The sequence below is a fragment of the Phocoena sinus genome, chromosome 1 (assembly GCF_008692025.1).
Source record: "Phocoena sinus isolate mPhoSin1 chromosome 1, mPhoSin1.pri, whole genome shotgun sequence".
Taxonomy (NCBI): Eukaryota; Metazoa; Chordata; class Mammalia; order Artiodactyla; family Phocoenidae; genus Phocoena; species Phocoena sinus.
The window spans coordinates 25,406,394-25,424,778 of record NC_045763.1 but is presented as its reverse complement, the minus strand read 5'-3'; the positions used below and the strand labels follow the sequence as shown (position 1 = coordinate 25,424,778).

The following is an 18,385-nucleotide window of genomic DNA, read 5'->3' as shown; positions in this document are numbered from 1 at the left end:
AACCTGGGAGTCTCCAGATAAGAAAGCCTGGCAGAGGGAACAGCACAGGCAAAGGTAGGGAAGTGTGAAGTGCAAGGCCTCTTTGGGGAACAGTGAATAGTCCAGTGAGATTTGGGTTGAGAAGGAAGATGAGGCCAAGGCCTAGAGCAGGGCAAGAGTCTGTAAGATATTGAATCCCAAGGGGTTCTGGATCCTGGATCCTGGAAAGATTGTGAGTGGAAGAGTGATGTTGTCATGTGTGAGCTTTAGAAGTAGAGGATGGATTTGAGGGAGAGACTGGGACTACTCCCACTACTAATAGCGGTAATAGCTTCCATTTATTGAGCACCTACTATATGTGTTAGGAGTATTAGGTGCATCTCATAAGTTATCACCTAATATACTTTGGGGGGCTCATTCAATGGTAGCTGTTTGGAGGCTATTATTATTTCTTTTTTACAGATGAGAAAACTGAGGTATTGAGCGGTCAAGTAACTGCCCGGGGCCACTAGGATTGGAATCCGAGTCTGGTTGATTGCAGGGACCTTGATGCTACACTGACCAGATGGGAGGGTGAGTAATAAAAACAGTTTTAGGCAAAAGGACATTTATCTAAAGTCCAGGAATGAAGAAGATAAGGTAGGTTGCAAAGATCATGGAGGCAGAATTTTTATTTTGTTTTGTTCTTTAAATAAGTTTATTCACACACACTGAGGACAGCAGTTACGTCACTACGGTTATAAAGTTTTCTGGGGCCGGAACTGGCAGACAGACTCAACCAGGGGAAAGGGCATTGTTTCTGCAGGGCAGTGGCTGGGGAGGGAGGAAAGGGCAGGGTCCAAAGTTCAGGTGTGTCCAGCAGCTTCGAGGTCCCCCATGGTCAGAGGTGCAGCCAGGGCTCGGGATGTGGAAGCCCAGCAGCAAGAGGCAGGGGTGATTGAAGGGGGATGGGTCAGTCTGAGTCTCAGCTTCATCTGATATCTGACATCAAAAGTCTCCAAGGAGATAGGAAACATACCCGTCCCCTGACACACATACAATAATGGGGGTACGTCAAATGTCAAAGGGACATAGGAGCCAATTGAAAGAGCTCCCAGTGACCAAAGCTGGACCAGTTTGAGTGACAAAAGAAATAAAGTAGCATTAGATTACAACCCAAAGTGTACAATAAATATCCATGAGTCCTTACTGATACAAATAAATGATTGAATAAATGATGTAAATAAATGTATTAAGAAGAGACAAATGCCCCATGTGGATTTCCAAATAATTTATGTAGACGTTCTGCCCTCAGGGAGGTGCAGAATAACGCCCCACTGCTTAAGTGTGTGCTACACAAAGTGACCGCCTTCTTGAGTACAATGGTGGGGTGGAGGGGGACACAGAGAAACTTTTTCAGTGGAGAAACCTGGCAAACGCAACCTCAGCCAGGTGATCAAGGTCGACAGTGCTAAGCAGTCATGTTGATACGACGTGTGTCCATCAGCAATCTTGGGCAGGGTGCCAGCAGCTTTGCAAAAAAACAGGCATGAGGGCTTCCCTGGTGGCGCAGTGGTTGAGAGTCCGCCTGCCGGTGCAGGGGTACGCGTGTTCGTGTCCCAGTCCGGGAGGATCCCACGTGCCGCGGAGCGGCTGGGCCCGTGGGCCATGGCCACTGAGCCTGCGCGTCTGGAGCCTGTGCTCTGCAGCGGGAGAGGCCACAACAGTGAGAGGCCCGCGTACCGCAAAAAACAAAACAAAACCAGGCATGCCCACCTGCAGCGGCCACAGCCCGGGGTTACTGCTGACTGCGTCTGTCCACGACCCTGTGGGATGGGGATCAGGAACCCTGGAGCGTCTGGCCGTTGATCGCCTCAGCTGCTAGGAGCTCAGAGGCACAGGAAATCCGGTCCCTTCAACCATGGCCCAGGTCTTAGAGGGGGAGCCGGGCTCAAGCAGCATCTTGGGAGGGCTCTGTCAGAGGCCTAGCAGTGCCCAGCGACCTTGACTGGGATCCCTGGCTACAGAGTTCACAGTATCCAGTGGCATGACCTTGAGTCAGAGGAGCAAAAGTGCCTAGAGGAGGTGCCTGGGGCTGGGGTCCAGGCAGCTGGCAGCCTCAGCAGAGTCCTAAGATACAGTGGTGTATCTCCACCTTCAGACGAGACCAAGGCTCAGGATGAGGAGCTGCATCCTTGTGTTCCGGAACCTCTTGCCTGGGGCCCAGAGGGTCTGCTTCTGGTTTTCCAATTCATGAGTCAACAACCTGGAACACGTCCTTCAGCAAATCAGAGAACCTGGGAGGCAGAGCGATGTTGAGCCAGCGGCCCGTCCAGGCTGGTCTTGGTGGAGGGGACAGCACGGTGACCTATGAGCGAGCAGCCCCACTGCCTTCCGCTGAAGATCTCTGGGGCTGGGGCGTGCAGTGCACAGAAGTAGTGCTGTCGCTGGCTGGCAGGAGCTAGCCCGGAGCTGGCCGTGCAGGGGGTGCCTCCGGGGAAGCTTCGCTCCCAGTGACTTCTGTTCTCCCTCCAGGGGCTCACTTCCTGGCTGCTCAGTGTGGTCCAGATCAGTCCCTTCATTCCCTGGGTTCCACAGCTTGTGAAGCCAGGTGGAAGAAAGTGCACAAAGGCATCCATGGAAAATGAACTTTGTCCTCTCTGGCCCTCCCCAGCTGCTGGAGAAGCCAATTTACAAAAATCAGCTCATCTCAGGGAGCGAAGACTGAGCTTCCCCCTAGATGAATCCATAGTGGAATCCAGTGTGGTAGCCAGAGGGAAAGAGCAGAGCCAAGGCCCAGCCTGTTGAGTAATTGACTGGAGGGAATCCTGCCAGATGAGAGCTGCCTGGTGCCCCAGGAAGGCCCCCAACCCTGGGAACTGCTGGGAAAAGCAGAGGGAGAGGTGGAATTGATAGACCTCACAGCTGATGACAGGTAAGTCTGACTTCCAGGTTTCTGGCTGGGATGACTCAGTGGATGGACCCCAGGACACTGGGAGGGGGATGTAGGAGGAGGACCAGGTGGGGCAGGAACCCAGCATTCCTGGCTAGAGGCTGGGAGTGGAGATGGCGCCTCTTGGACAGGGAGGACAAAGCCCTTTTTGTCAGGACTCCACATCTACTCACTTGGCTGGTGCCCAGCCAGGAAGGCCCAACCCCGGAGCCCTCAATCAGTGGCAACTTCTCTGCCATACGAGCAGTGCCTCGGCCTCCTCCATCAGCACCCTGTCTCTCCCTGATTCTCAGGAGCCCCTTTGTTTCTTCCCATCTGGGCTCCAGGCCTCAGCTCTCCCCATCCCCTTCCCTTCCTCCGACACATGGAATTTCTGGCCCTGCAGCCACTCAGCCAAGTGTCACCTCCCAGCCTGCCAATCTAGACTGGGCCTCAGACACTTTGGGAGCGGGGAGGGAGGGAAAGAACCACCAAGTGTTGAGTAGCTACTGGTCTAGGTGCTCCTCACGTCACTCTGCCAGGTGCATTGCCGCCCTCTCACTAATGGCAGCCCTGGGATTTGAACCTACGTCTGGCTGGCTCCAAAGTCAGTGCTCTTTGCGCAAGAGGAGAGAGCTGTACTGCCCACGTGCTCTAAACACTGAGGCAGCGCCTTGCTCCTTCATCTCCATCATCTCCTCTTCCCTGCTTCCTTCTCACTTGGCCATAAACTCAATACTCCCTTTTCTGGAAATCCTCTCCCCTTGACCTTGCAATCCTCTCCTTCCTTTTGCTATCAAACTGCCTGCTTGGTTTCCTCTGTCACCCCACCCCTTATCCCTCTGAGTTTTGATCAACTCAACCCTCACCCCTTCCCCACACACCCAGCGCAGCCACTCCTGCTGGAGTCACCAATACCCACCGGGCTTCACGATGGGCCCTTTCTTTCTTTTTTTTATTTTCCCTATTATGGTTTATTACAGGATATTGAATATAGTTCCCTGTGCTATACAGTAGGGCCTTGTTGTTTATTTTATATATAGTAGTTTATATCTGCTAATCCCAAACTCCTAATTTATCCCTCCCCCACCCCCTTTCCCCTTTGGTAACCATAAGTTTGTTTTCTATGTGTGTGGGAGTCTGTTTCTGTTTCATAAATAAGTTCATTTGTGTCATACTTTCAATTCCACATACAAGTGATATGCTGGGCCTTTTCTTAGTCTTTATATTTCCAGGTTCTTCTGTAGCAATTGACACTCTCTTTTTTAAAAATTATTATTTATTTTGGGCTGCGCCGGGTCTTAGTTGCAGCATGCAGACTCTTAGTTGCAGCACGCATGCGGGATCTAGTTCCCCGACCAGTGATCGAACCCGGGCCCCTTGCATTGGGAGCACAGAGTCTTACCCACTGGACCACCAGCGACGTCCCAGGCAATTGACACTCTCAACAGATAAACTACTCCTTGAAAAAATAAAAGATTTGTTTTTCCTTAAAAATGTAAAGGAAATATATGACCCCCCAAAAAATAGAAAGAAGAAAGAGAGAGAGAGAGAGAGAGAGAGAAAGAGAAAGAGAGAGGCAGGCTACTAAGAATTAGAAAGTGGTCATTAACCCAAATGAACTTATCTATGAAACAGAAACAGACTCACAGACATAGAGAACAGACTTGTGGTTGCCAAGGGGGAGTGGGTTGGGGAAGGGATGGATTGGGAGTTTGGGACTAGCAGATGCAAACTATTATATATAGAATGGATAAACAACAAGGTTCTACTGTATAGCACAGGGAACTATATCCAATATCCTGTGATAAAATATAATGGAAAAGAATATGAAAAAGAATGTATATATATGTATAACTGAGTCACTTTGCTGTACAGCAGAAATAAACACAACATTGCAAATCAACTATACTTCAACAAAATAAAATAAAAGTAAAAGAAAAGAAAAAGAAAGTGGTCATTAAGAAGCGAGAAAACGGCACTGTTAGGATGCAGAGTCATTGGGTTTCTCCCACGTTGGTGGTGGGAGTGTAAGTTGGCACAACTACTTAGGAACACAGTCGGGCATTAGGGTGTAAACTCCAACATTCACCCATCCTATCTAGTAGTCGCCTCTGGTGCCAGTGTCACATCCCCTTAGTTCACCTTTAAGCCACAGCTGTAATCCCCCTCCGCCCAGCTCAGGACTCACGTGTGCTGACAGCTCCCCACACAGCATAGGTATACATTTTTCTGTTTTCTGCGCAGGGTTTTCTCCACTGGGTGCCTGGAGGTGGCAGCACTCAGCCCATCCACAAGCACAGCCTAGAAACGTAGGGAAGTTAGCATCCCGGGGGCATCCCTTGATCAATGGGGCTCAGGAACCTGCAGATAAATGCCCCTGCTGTCCATCCTTCAGGTCCACAATTCTGGGAACCAGCCCCCAGCAGTCACCTCAATATTTCACCCTTATGTTGTATTTTCCTCCTTCCCTGTCTCACTCTCTCCTGCTTCCTGGCATGACTCCTCAAATAAATTATCAGCATCCCTTTTGTCTCAGGCTCTGCTTTAGGGGACTCAAACTAAGACAACTGTGACCCAGCAATTCCACTCCCAGCTCCATATTCAAGAGATAATCTTACCAGGTACATCAGGAGATACAAGAATGTTCCTGTTGGCACAAAAACACTGGCAGGAGAACAGACACAGAAATTCTAGAATAACATACAATGGAGTATTATACAGCAGTCAAAATGAATGCAGTAAGGTTAAGTGCAACAGTCTGCATGGAATTTAGCAACATAATTTTGAGTGATAAAAGTATATCACCAGGGCTTCCCTAGTGGCGCAGTGGTTGAGAGTCTGCCTGCCGATGCAGGGGACACGGGTTCGTGCCCCAGTCCGGGAGGATGCCACATGCCACGGAGCGGCTGGGCCCGTGAGCCATGGCCGCTGAGCCTGCGCATCTGGAGCCTGTGCTCCGCAACGGGAGAGGCCACAGCAGTGAGAGGCCTGCGTACCGCAAAAAAAAAAGTATATCACCAGGGGGACTTCCTTGGTGACACAGTGGTTAAGAATCTGCCTGCCAATGCAGGGGACACAGGTTCGAGCCCTGGTCAGGGAAGATCCCACATGCCATGGAGCAACTAAGCCCGTGCGCCACAACTACTGAGCCTGAGCTCTAGAGCCCAAGAGCCACAACTACTGAGCCTGCATGCCACAACTACTGAAGTCCATGCGCCTAGGGCCCATGCTCCACAACAAAGAGAAGCCACCACATTGAGAAGCCCGAGCACCACAACGAAGAACAGCCCCCACTCACCGCAACTAGAGAAAGCCCGCGTGTGGCAACAAAGACGCAACCCAGCCAAAAATAAATAACAAGTTAATTAGTTAATTAAAATAAAAGTATATCGCCAAATATCACACTCAACTGGTACCCTTTTTATAAAAATTGAATACTAGAAAAATATATACTTTTGGGAAATAGATATAGATTTGATAAAACTACATAAAAAAGAAATCAAGAGAACACTGAACACAGGATTCAAATTCACTTTGGGTGGATTGAAGTGTGGAGGACCAGATTGTAGATGCAAGTTCTTATCAGTGTTTTATTTTTCATATTGGGCAGTGGCTCCATGGATTGTTTTATATTATTAAAATAAATACATAAATTCATAAGCAATTTAAGGGAGGCCTTGTATGGACCAGTGATGAGAATCTGTACTATATACCCAATGACTATGATAAAACTAATTATGTATTATATTATGTTTGTAACTTTTCTGGGAGCCTGAAATTATTCCAAGAGAAATGACTTATTAGCAGGGGGAAAAAAAACCTCACGGAAACCAAAATACTCTTTCCTTGGCGTTGGACTTGAGGTTGAACTACCAGCTCTACTTCTCTTCAGATCGTGCATGGTCCTAGGGAAGTTACCTCACCTACTTGAACCTCAGCTTTCCTCTTCTGTACAAAGTGAATAATGATGCCTTATAGTGCTGATGAGAATATTAAATGAGGTAATATACAGAAAGTCCTGACCCATAGCAAATGTTCAATAGATATTTTCTAAAGAAACCATCTGACGCCTGCATCCTGTCTGCATCCTCCCATGTGGTTACACCATCTCTAGTTTCACTTCTATGGGCTCAATGCAAGAAGCATCTGAGAGGAAAAAAAAAAAAAAAGGTAAATCCTGGTGATAAATTGAAGTAAGTATTGACTGTATAAAAGTTAAAGAATAATTTTATATGTCTTAAAAGAAAGGGGGAAAAGGGTGAAATTAAAATAGCAAAGAAATGGAGATGTTTTAGGAGGGGTGAAATCATGTTAAAGGAAATTGTCTTACTCGGGAGAAGAACAAAAATGTCAATGTAGACTTTCTTGGATAAATATAAATGAAAGTTCATATGTTATAAATTTAAGGGTAACTGTTAAAGATTAGAAATAGAAAAATATAACTTCCAATCTGGTAGAGGAAAATAAAGGGGGTAAGTATAATTTGACAAGTCCTAAAGAAAGCAAAAGGAATAAAAAGAAAGCAGAGAATTCGTGATAAGAAAGCATAAAGAGCAATGGTAGAAATAAGACCAAATATATCAGTCGTCCCAATCATATGAATAGGTAAAACACACTAATGGGAGACAAGAGGCTCTGATTGGATTTCTAAAGCCTAACTATATGCCGTTTACAAGACAAATAGTGAAAAGCAAAACTACACGTAAAGGTTGAAAATAATAGAAAAATTACACCAGGTAAATACTGACTGAAAGGCAGAAATGTATTCATATTAATATCAGAAAAACTGAATTAAAGCAAAATAACATTAATAAGAAGAAAGAACATTTGGCACTGATGAAAGTTATAACGTACTAAAAAGATTTAAAATTATTTATGAATTTGTATGCACTTTAAAAAGTGTTTTGAGGTATATACAGCAGGAACGTACTGAAGTAAAGGGAGAAATTGACAAGTCCACAATAATGGTGTGAGATTTAAAAACACACCTCTCAGAAATTGATAGATCAAGTAGATGAAAAATTAATATATTATAGAGGAAAATGTGGAAGGACTCACTCGGCATCTATTCCCACACCCTCGTGTGCAGAGGATGGAAAGCTAAAAACTGTTTCCCAGAGTCTCTTACAGCTAGTGTTCCAGATGTGGATTAGTTTCCACCACTTGGTGCCACAGTGCAAGATCTAGAAAGTGGATGAGAGGCGGAGATCATTGTCCTTTTCCTTGGGCTGTTATTGCTTACAAGCACAATCCTAGAGCCATCGAGTTTTTCTGTGTCAATGACTGGCCTCTGGTTTTGTGAATGTTAGGAAGCAGTGTCTGTGTTGGCAGTGCTGGTGTCCCACTCTTTGGCTTGTTAAAACAGTGTATCATAAATGTGGTTCTAGCGATAGATAGCATCCCAGAGACCCAACCTCAAGTGCACTCCTACAGCCCTTCCAATGACTCTGTAAAAACTTAATGCTCATTTTGCTTAAAATACCTGGAGTGGTTTCTGTTTTGTGCACTGAACGCTGATTTCTACAGATTCAGATTACTATGGATTTGAAAATGTGGTTATAAACCTTTAATATATAAAGAGGCAAGAAAAGCTTACACCACTAAACTGAGAATTTACATTATTTCAAGCACACAAATATTTTTAAAATTTATTTTATTTTTATTTATTTGTTTATTTTTGGTTGCATTGGGTCTTTGTTTAAGTGTGCGGGCTTCTCATTGCGGTGGCTTCTCTTGCTTCGGAGCACGGGCTCTAAGCATGTGGGCTTCAGTAGTTGTGGCACTCGGGCTCAGTAGTTGAAGCACACAACAAATATTAACGGCTCACAAAGGAAATCTTAAACATTTCTCAAAGTCAACATTATATACCGTTTTATCTCATCACAATGCAGTAAAATTACATTTATTTTCAATAAAAACAGGTAGCTTTAATTTTTTCATTTATTTGAACCCTAAATGCACACATAAACTTCTAAATTATCCATGAATAAGAGAGTAAATTATAACAAATTATAAAATACTTATAGCAGAATGACGATAAGAGCATCACCATTACCTATGAGGGCTTGTAGGATGCAGCTAAAGAAGTACTTAGAGAAGAATGTATAGCATTAAATGAATTAATTATTAATAAAAATAGTTTTTAAAATGAGCTGAAGGTTCAGGTTAAGAAGGAATTAAAAGAACAATAGTAAACCAAAGGAAGTTGAAGAAATCAAGTAATGAAAGAAAGAGCAGAAGATAAGGAAGTAGAAAATATAATGACAATGGAAATCCCCTGGTGGTCCAGTGGTTAGGACTCGGCACTTTCACTGCTGGGGCCCAGGTTCAATCCCTGGTTGGGAAACTAAGATCCCACAAGCTGTGTGGTGCGGCCAAAAAAAAAAAAATATATATATATATATATATATATATATATATATACACACACATATATATATGTATATGTATATATATAATGACAACAACAATAAAAAACAGAGATAACAAACAAAAGTCTAATTCTTTGAAAAACACCCTAGAAAGACTGATCAGGAGAGAGAGAAAGAGAACAAGCCCAAATAAACATTATTAGGAATGAAAAGGGGACTATAACTCTGATACAACAGAGATCTTTTGAATCATGGAATACTATGGACAACTTTGTGCCATTACATTTGAAAACCTTGATAAAATGGACAAATTTTAGGAAAATATAAATTGCTAAAATTGTTTCAAAAACAAATAGAACGGAACAAACCAATAGTCATTTAATAAATCAACGTAGTAGTAGAATGTCTCATTCACCAAATGGTACCATATAATTTTCCAATGAATTTCACCAAATGTCATAAGGAGTAGGGACTTACCTGGTGGCACAGTGGTTACGAATCCGCCTGCCAATGCAGGGGACAAGGGTTCGAGCCCTGGTCCGGGAAGATCCCACATGCCACGGAGCAACTAAGCCCATGTGCCACTACTGAGCCTGCGCTCTAGAACCCGTGAACCACAACTACTGAAGCCCGCATGCCTAGAGCCCGTGTTCCGCAACAAGAGAAGCCACTGCATTGAGAAGCCCGCGCACCACAACGAAGAGTAGCCCCCGCTCGCTGCAACTATAGAAAGCCTGCGCGCAGCAACAAAGACCCAACGCAGCCAAAAATAAAATAAATACATTTAAAAAAATGAAATAGGGATAATAACAGTATTTACCTCTTAGACTTGGTGTAAGAATTAATATAGGTAAATTAAAAGAGATAAACATAGGATTAATATAGGTTAAGGATTTAGACCAGTGCCTGGCTTGAAGTAGCACTATTTGTATTAGCCACCATTGTCCTTTTATCCTCTATGCCACGTGGTACCTTCATTCCCCCTTTCTTTGCCCAGTGGTGGGAGACATCCATTATCTGAATGGACCAGAATAACAGTCCACTTCGTCTTAGGGGTCCTGGTCCATGTCTCTGCTATAATGGCCAGGACATTCCATAGTGGGAGGTCATCTCACTCCAAAAATTTTTTTCTTTAGAGCAGTAATTGTGGTCATTGGTGACATCCAATCTCAACTCTTACCTCATTTGTGACCCTGGCAGCCATATCATGAGAGTTTTCAATATGGATCACGCTACAACTTCCCTTTTTTTTTTAATTAAAATTTATTTTCTAGAAGAGTTTTAGATTTAAAGAAAAATATTGAAGATTAGTATAGAGAGTTTCCATATACCCAGCACTCAGTTTCCCTCACTAACATTTGCTTTTTTAATTCAACATTATGTCTTTGAGATACATCCATGTTAATCTACATATATCTAAATGTATTCATTCTAACTGGGTGTAGTAATTCATTGACCTGGAAGCTTCTCAGCCTCACATGTCACAGGTTCAGTGCTGGGGAATTCCATCTCCCTCTCAGTGAGGTCTATCAAATCCCTGGTTCTGAAATGAAAGTATTTACATAGTCATAATGTTATAAATGTCATTTGGTTTTCAATGTTAAGAAATACATACAGGCAAAGTATGGCAAACTGAATTATGTTTACAAGAGAGAATGTACATGCTAACAACCTTAAAGCAAAAGTTAAGGTTGAGTTGATGGAGGAAGGCAGAAGGGGGGAGGGGAAATCAAGGGAAATTATTCATTTCACACGGGAGAGTCAAGAGATACAATCTAAAGAAGAAACAGACATTTAAGACTATTATTTAAACGGATACAGTTGACCCTCCATATGTTCTGGTTCCAGATCTGGATTCAACCAACGTCAGATGGAAAATATATTTTTTAAAAATTTTCAAGAAAGTCCCCAAAAGCACAACTTGAATTTGCTGGGCACATGCAAAATATTTACACAGCATTTACATTCTACGAGGTATTATAAATAATCTAGAGATGACAAAGTATTTGGGAAGAGGTACATATGTTATATACAAATGCTGTGCCTTTTTTTTTTTTTTTTTTTTTTTTTTTTTTTGGGGTACGCGGGTCTCTGACCGCTGTGGCCTCTCCCGCCGCGAAGCACAGGCTCCGGACGCGCAGGCCCAGCGACCATGGCTCACGGGCCCAGCCGCTCCGCGGCACGTGGGATCCTCCCGGACCGGGGCACAAACCCGCGTTCCCCGCATCGGCAGGCGGACTCCCAACCACTGCGCCACCACGGAAGCTCCTGTGCCATTTGATATAAGTGACTTGAGCATTCGGGAATTTTGGTACGCCTGGGGGCTGGGGAACCGAATCCCCCATACAGAGAGAAGACTGTAAGAGCAACCAATGGAAAAAAAAAAAAAGATAAATATAAAAACAAAAACTGGGAGGAGAAAGGGGGAAAGGTTGATTAATGAAATCACACAGCAGGTAGTCAATAGATACTGTTAACATTAATAAACCAAGTAACAGGCATATTATTCATAGTTATATGAATTTTTTAAAAAGAGAGAGAAAGAAAGAAAAAGAAACAAAGGAAGGAAGGAAGAAAGGAAGGAAGGAAGAAAGGAAGGAAGGAAGGAAGGTTGCTCCCAAGAGTTGGGGAGTGAGACGACATTTTTACCTTTTTATTTCTAATCTCTCTGTTGGGCATTGCATCGGGTGTGCATTCTCATCTATATGAATTATATTTGAGATACCAATAATTAAAATAAATAATTGAGCAAAAATCTAGATCTGATTCTGACACTCCTCTAGAGGTTCAGGCACTTTCAGTAACTCCCCATCGCCTTATGAACAAGTTTAAACTCTCAGGCAGGCAGGCAAGCAGGCAGGTAGGCATTCAAGGTCCTTTGTCACCAGGCACCTCCTCCCGGAAGCCCTCGGTGGGGGAGAGCGTCCTCTGCCGGAACACGGACGCCAGCACGCCTGGGGTACCGCCCTTTGCGTATCAACAGACTCCGCCCCCATCCCTACCTCAGGGCTGTCCGCCTCACGTGTTCTCAGGCCCTTTACAGTTGGGGGTGGAACCCCGAGAGGTGGAACCCAGAGACCCCAGGTGAGAGCGTGTAGGCCGGTGGGGGACTGCCGGGTCAGGCCTGGGAACCTGACTGGAGTATCTGTCACACCCGGCCCGATGTGAGGCGGGGGCGCGGTCAGGGTGATGGGAATTAACGTCATTACGTGTCTGCTTGGTTCAGAGTGGTTTAAGGGCTGGGCTTTCTGTTGGGGAGAGAATCCCGGCTCTTCCATTTCTTATCTGCGCGTGTCCTTGGGCGAGTCACTGAATTTCAGTTTCCTCACCTGTGGCTGCCAGCATGAAATGAAATAATGCACAGAAGTAACTAATTAGTAAATGATAACTGCTGTTATTATGGCCCATTTAAGCAAAAGTGTGAACTCCCAGAGAGGGGAAGACCTTAAAGGTGGCCGTAGCTCAACCCTGCTTGGAGACAGGCCTCCCCTCCCTCACCTGGGGTGCTTACATCAGTGGTACCTGGAGGTGCCACCTGTAAGGGAGGCAGCCTCCCAGGTTCCCACTGGCCTGGAGTCCTGAGTGGGCTGGCGGGTCAGACACTCCGTGATGAAGTCCCTTTCTGTCTCCTCACAGGGCCTGCCTTCTTTGGGCCCCTGTCGGTGGGCAGACATGTCTCAGGAGGCAGCTGCAGAGGGTTCCAGCACACAGGACCCCGTTCTCAGTCTCCACAACAGCTGTGGGCTTTTCCAGGAGGATATGGAAGAAACCAACTCCATGGTAGGCCTGGCACCAGACCTGCCAGGAGAGAGCTCTGGGGCCCCAGTTTGGGTGGGCAGCAGGAAGAGGGTCCTCAGGGAAGAGGCTCAGCAAGGTGCCAGCTCCCAGGTAGTGGGTGCTCCTGGGACTAGCCTGGAGGCCAAGGCCCACCTGGTGGTCCTGGGGCTGCAAGCTATGGGAGAGAGCCAGGATTCGGTGCCCGGCCCCAGGCTCCACACCCAGCTGCCCACAGTGCCTGCCCACAGGAGGGCTCAGGCCTCCAAGAGGCTCCAGGTTACAATGCACGACATCTTAGCTGGAAGCTGGCCCAGGAATCTTTGTAGTGTGTCCGTGGGAACAAGACAGAAAAGCAGGAGGTCTGAGGCCCCCTCAGAGGATGAGGAGGGGGCTGATGACTTCTTGTGGCTTGGTCAGAGCCCTGGTGGGAACAAACCCCAGTCTGTGGGAGACTCCCCCCAAGGTGCTGACGTGGAGTCCTTGGGAGGCCCTTGCAGTCCTCTCTCTTGCAAGGACACTGGGTGTGGGCCTGGAGATTCAGGTGGAAGTTGGATGAGCTGTGCCTCAGGGATTGAGAAGTTTGAATATTTGCCCACTGCAGAGGGCAGGACCCAGCCAGGCAGCCCCTGTGACCCTGTCAGGTCCCCACTGCCCAGTGGAGGCGAGTCCCTTCATCCAGCTGCCCGGGATCCTCCACAGAGCCCTGTACTGTGCCTGGGAGTGTCTGGAAAGGCTTCCACAGAGCAGCAAGAAGCCAGACACATCGTGGGGCCTGGCGGTGGTGATGGCCCTGCCACCTCACACAACCAGGAGGAGTTGGAGGTCAAGGCTCAGCCAGTGTCTGGGGGGATGCCAGGACACAGACTCGCTGCTGCCCTGCAGCCTGTAGCCAGCAAGGCTAGCTCAGGCCCATGCATGGGGCAGAGAAGATCCAAGTGTGCTAAACAGTTGAGAAGGAGCCCGGTGCCCCATGCCCAGGACCAGGGCACTGACAGATGCCCAGACGACTCCAGCCAGGACCAGGCAGAGGAATCCAGCCCAGGAGACTGCCCCAAACTGGTAGGTTGAGTCTGAAAGGTTGAGATAGGAAGGGCATCATTATCTTTTGGAGTCAGTGAGTCCTGGATTGAAATCTTATCTCTGCCCACTTCCTTGTTGAGTGACCCTGGAATATTTTTTAACCTGTTTCCTCATCTGTAAAAAGGGAATACTAATTCCAATTTAATGGTTTTTTTTTTCATAGTATTTGCATATAACCTACACACATCCACATCCTATACTTTATTTTTTTTAATTTATTTATATTATTATTTTTTTTTGCGGTACATGGGCCTCTCACTGTTGTGGCCTCTCCCATTGCGGAGCACATGCTCCGGACATGCAGGCTCAGCGGCCATGGCTCACGGGCCCAGCCGCTCCGCGGCAATGTGGGATCTTCCCGGACCGGGGCATGAACCCGTGTCCCCTGCATCGGCAGGTGGACTCTCAACCACTGTGCCACCAGGGAAGCCCTAAATTTATTTTATTATTATTTTTTGGCTGTGTTGGGTCTTTGTTGCTCCGTGCGGGCTTTCTCTACCTGTGGTGCGGGGGCTACTCTTCGTTGAGGTGAGTGGGCTTCTCATTGCGGTGGCTTCTCTTGTTGCGGAGCACAGGCTCTAGACGTGTGGGCTTCATTAGTTGCAGCACAGGGGCTCAGTAGCTGTGGCTCACGGGCTCTAGAGCGCAGGCTCAGCGGTTGTGGCGCACGGGCTTAGTTGCTCCACGGCATGTGGGATCTTCCCAGACTAGGGCTGGAACCCGTGAACCCTGCCTTGGCAGGCGGATTCTCAACCACTGTGCCACGAGGGAAGCCCCAATGGGGTTGTTTTGAGCAGCAGTCCCTAACCTTTCTGGTACCAGGGACCAGTTACATGGAAGACAACTTTTCCACGGACTGGGATTAGGGGATGGTTTCAGGATAATTCAAGTGCATTACATTTACTGCGTACTTCATTTCTATTATTATTACATTGTAATATATAATGAAATAATTATACAACTCACCATAATGCAGAATCAGTGGGAGCCCTTAGCTTATTTTCACTTGCCACTCACTGATAGGGTTTTGATATGAGTCTGTAAGCCATTGATTTATTATGGTCTCTGTGCAGTCAAACCTCTCTGCTAATGATAATCTGTATTTGTAGCCGCTCCCCAGTGCTAGCATCACCGCCTCAGCTCCACCTCAGATCATCAGGCATTAGATTCTCATAAGGAGTGTGCAACCTAGATCCCTGGCATGCGCAGTTCACAGTAGGGCTCACGCTCCTACAAGAATCTAATGCCACCGCTGATCTGACAGGAGGCGGAGCTCAGGCGGTAATGCGAGCAATGGGGAGCGGCTGTAAATACAGATGAAGCTTGGCTCGCTCAGCCGCAGTTCACCTTCTGCTGTTCAGCCTGGTTCCTAACAGGCCACAGACCAAACCTGTCTGTGGCCGGGGGATGAGGACCCCTGGTTTTGAGGGTTAAATGAGATGATGGTGTAAACTAACGTGCCGAGCATAAGGCACAAGGTAAATCCATTTATGTTAAATTTGCTTTTCCTTGAGTGTTACAATAGCCTTATGAGACAGGCATTAGCCCTGTATTTCCAGATGGGGAAACTGAGGCTCAGAGAAGTTATCAAACTTCTCTAAGCTCACACAGCAAGGGAGGCAGTGCCTGGCTGTGTTCCCTGTATTCACTGCTTCCCTTTCCATTGTTCTTTTACTAATAGTAATATTGGTCATTCTATAAATAATCATAGCTAACATGTTTGTACACCAAAGGCAGAAGATGGCATTACCTGTATTTGATGTATATTTCTCACATAGTTGAATTTTTATTTAAGTATTTGATTTACAATATCATGTTAGTTTCAAGTGTACAGCATAGCAATTCAGTGATATATATATATATATATATATACACATACATATATACACACATATATATACACATATATATGTATATATATTGTTTTTCAGATTCTTTCCCCTTATAGGTTATTACAAAATATTGAGTATAGTTAGTTCCCTGTGCTATACAGTAGGTCCTTGTTGGTTATCTATTTTATATATAGTAGTCACACAGTTAAATTTTTATCACATTGATTGAATATGTATTCTGTGCTAAGTGCTTTTGGTTTAGTCTTCACCTGAAGCCCAGAGAGGTAAGGTTATAGGCCCAAGGTCCCACAGCTGGTAAATGACAGAGCCAGGATGCAGACCCAGGCAGTCTGTCAGAGCTTGCTGGGCTGCTTGCTTGTGCACATTCCCCGCTAGCATCACAGCAGTAATAGCAGCTGGCCTGCCTACCATGAGCTGGGTATATTCCCGAGCTCTTTATCTTCCATCTTCCTAACAACCATACAAGGTAGATGCTAATGATGTATACCCATTTTAATGTTGTGGGCACTGAGGCTCAGACAGGTAAAGTGACTATGTCAAGACCAAACAACAAATTAGTAGAACTGGGATAGGAACCAATGAGCTGCCTGTGTGATTTACCACTATTTGGTACTATAATTACATTAGAAGTGCTATTACATTGTCTTTGCAAACATCACTCAAAAACATTAATTTTTAATGAAAAAACTAATATGTGTTTATCGTAGAAAATAAGGAAGAAATAAAAATCCCCATAATGCCAACATTCACAGCTATCTCCTGTTGACATTTTTTTTGTAATTGCAACAAGTTTTATTAATAATGTCAAAATTCTGTTAGAACCTAGTATATGTTAAGTTATAAGATACAGTTAATATTCTTTTTTTTTAACATCTTTATTGGAGTATAATTGCTTTACAGTGGTGTGTTAGTTTCTGCTTTATAAGAAAGTGAATCAGCTATACATATACATACATCCCCATATCCCCTCCCTCTTGAGTCTCCCTCCCACCCTCCCTATCCCACCCCTCTAGGTGGTCACAAAGCACTGATCTCCCTGTGCTATGTGGCTGCTTCCCACTAGCTATCTATTTTACGCTTGGTAGTGTATATATGTCCATGCCACTCTCTCACTTTGTCCCAACTTATCCTTCCCCCTCCCTGTGTCCTCATTCAAGTCCATTCTCTATGTCTGTGTCTTTATTCCTGTCCTGCCCCTAGGTTCTTCAGAACGTTGTTTTTTAGATTCCATATATATGTTAGCATATGGTATTTGTTTTTCTCTTTCTGACTTACTTCACTCTGTATGACAGCCTCGAGGTCCATCCACCTCACTAAAAATAACTCAATTTCGTTTCTTTCTTTCTTTCTTTTTTTTTTTTTTGCGGTACACGGGCCTCTCACCATTGTGGCCTCTCCCACCACGGAACACAGGCTCCAGACGCGCAGGCTCAGTGGCCACGGCCCACGGGCCCAGCCGCCCCGCAGCATGCGGGATCCTCCCGGACCAGGGCACAAACCTGTATCCCCTGCATCGGCAGGTGGACTATCAACCACTGAACCACCAGGGAAGCCCTCGTTTCTTTTTATGGCTGAGTAATATTCCACTGTATATATGTGTCACATCTTCTTTATCCATTCATCTGTCAATGGACGCTTAGGTTGCTTCCATGTCCTGGCTATTGTAAATAGAGCTGCATTGAACATTGTGGTACATGACTCTTTTTGAATTATGGTTTTCTCAGGGTATATGCCCAGTAGTGGGATTGCTGTGTGGTATGGTAGTTCTATTTTTAGTTTTTTAAGGAACCTCCATACTGTTTTCCATAGTGGCTGTATCAATTTACATTCCCACCAACAGTGCAAGAGGGTTCCCTTTTCTCCACACCCTCCCCAGCATTCACTGTTTGTAGATTTTTTGATGATGGCCATTCTGACTGGTGTGAGATGATATATCTCATTGTAGTTTTGATTTGCATTTCTCTAATGATTAATGATGTTGAGCATCTTTTCATGTGTTTATTGGCAATCTGTATTTCTTCTTTGGAGAAATGTCTATTTAGGTCTTCTGCCCATTTTTGGACTGGGCTGTTTGTTTTTTTGACATTGAGCTGCATGAGCTGCTTGTAAATTTTGAGATTAATCCTTTGTCAGTTGCTTCATTTGCAAATATTTTCTCCCATTCTGAGGGTTGTCTTTTCTTCTTGTTTATGTTTACCTTTGCTGTGCAGAAGCTTTTAAGTTTCATTAGGTCCCATTTGTTTATTTTTGTTTTTTTCTCCATTTCTCTAGGAGTTGGGTCAAAAAGGATCTTGCTGTGATTTATGTCATAGAGTGTTCTGCCTGTGTTTTCCTCTAAGAGTTTTGTAGTGTCTGGCCTTACATTGAGGTCTTTAATCCATTTTGAGTTTATTTTTGTGTATGGTGTTAGG

At 45.3% G+C, this 18,385-nt stretch overlaps 1 protein-coding gene across 1 annotated transcript in view; it reads left to right on the top strand.

Moving 5' to 3' along the window:
* Window positions 1–12,936: 12,936 nt before the first annotated feature.
* SPOCD1 (SPOC domain containing 1) overlaps window positions 12,937–18,385 on the top strand; it is a 28,851-nt gene continuing 23,402 nt past the window's right edge. The window contains 2 exon segments of the mRNA XM_032634514.1: window positions 12,937–13,044; window positions 13,741–14,100. Of these exon segments, the coding sequence (XP_032490405.1) occupies window positions 12,937–13,044; window positions 13,741–14,100 (468 nt within the window).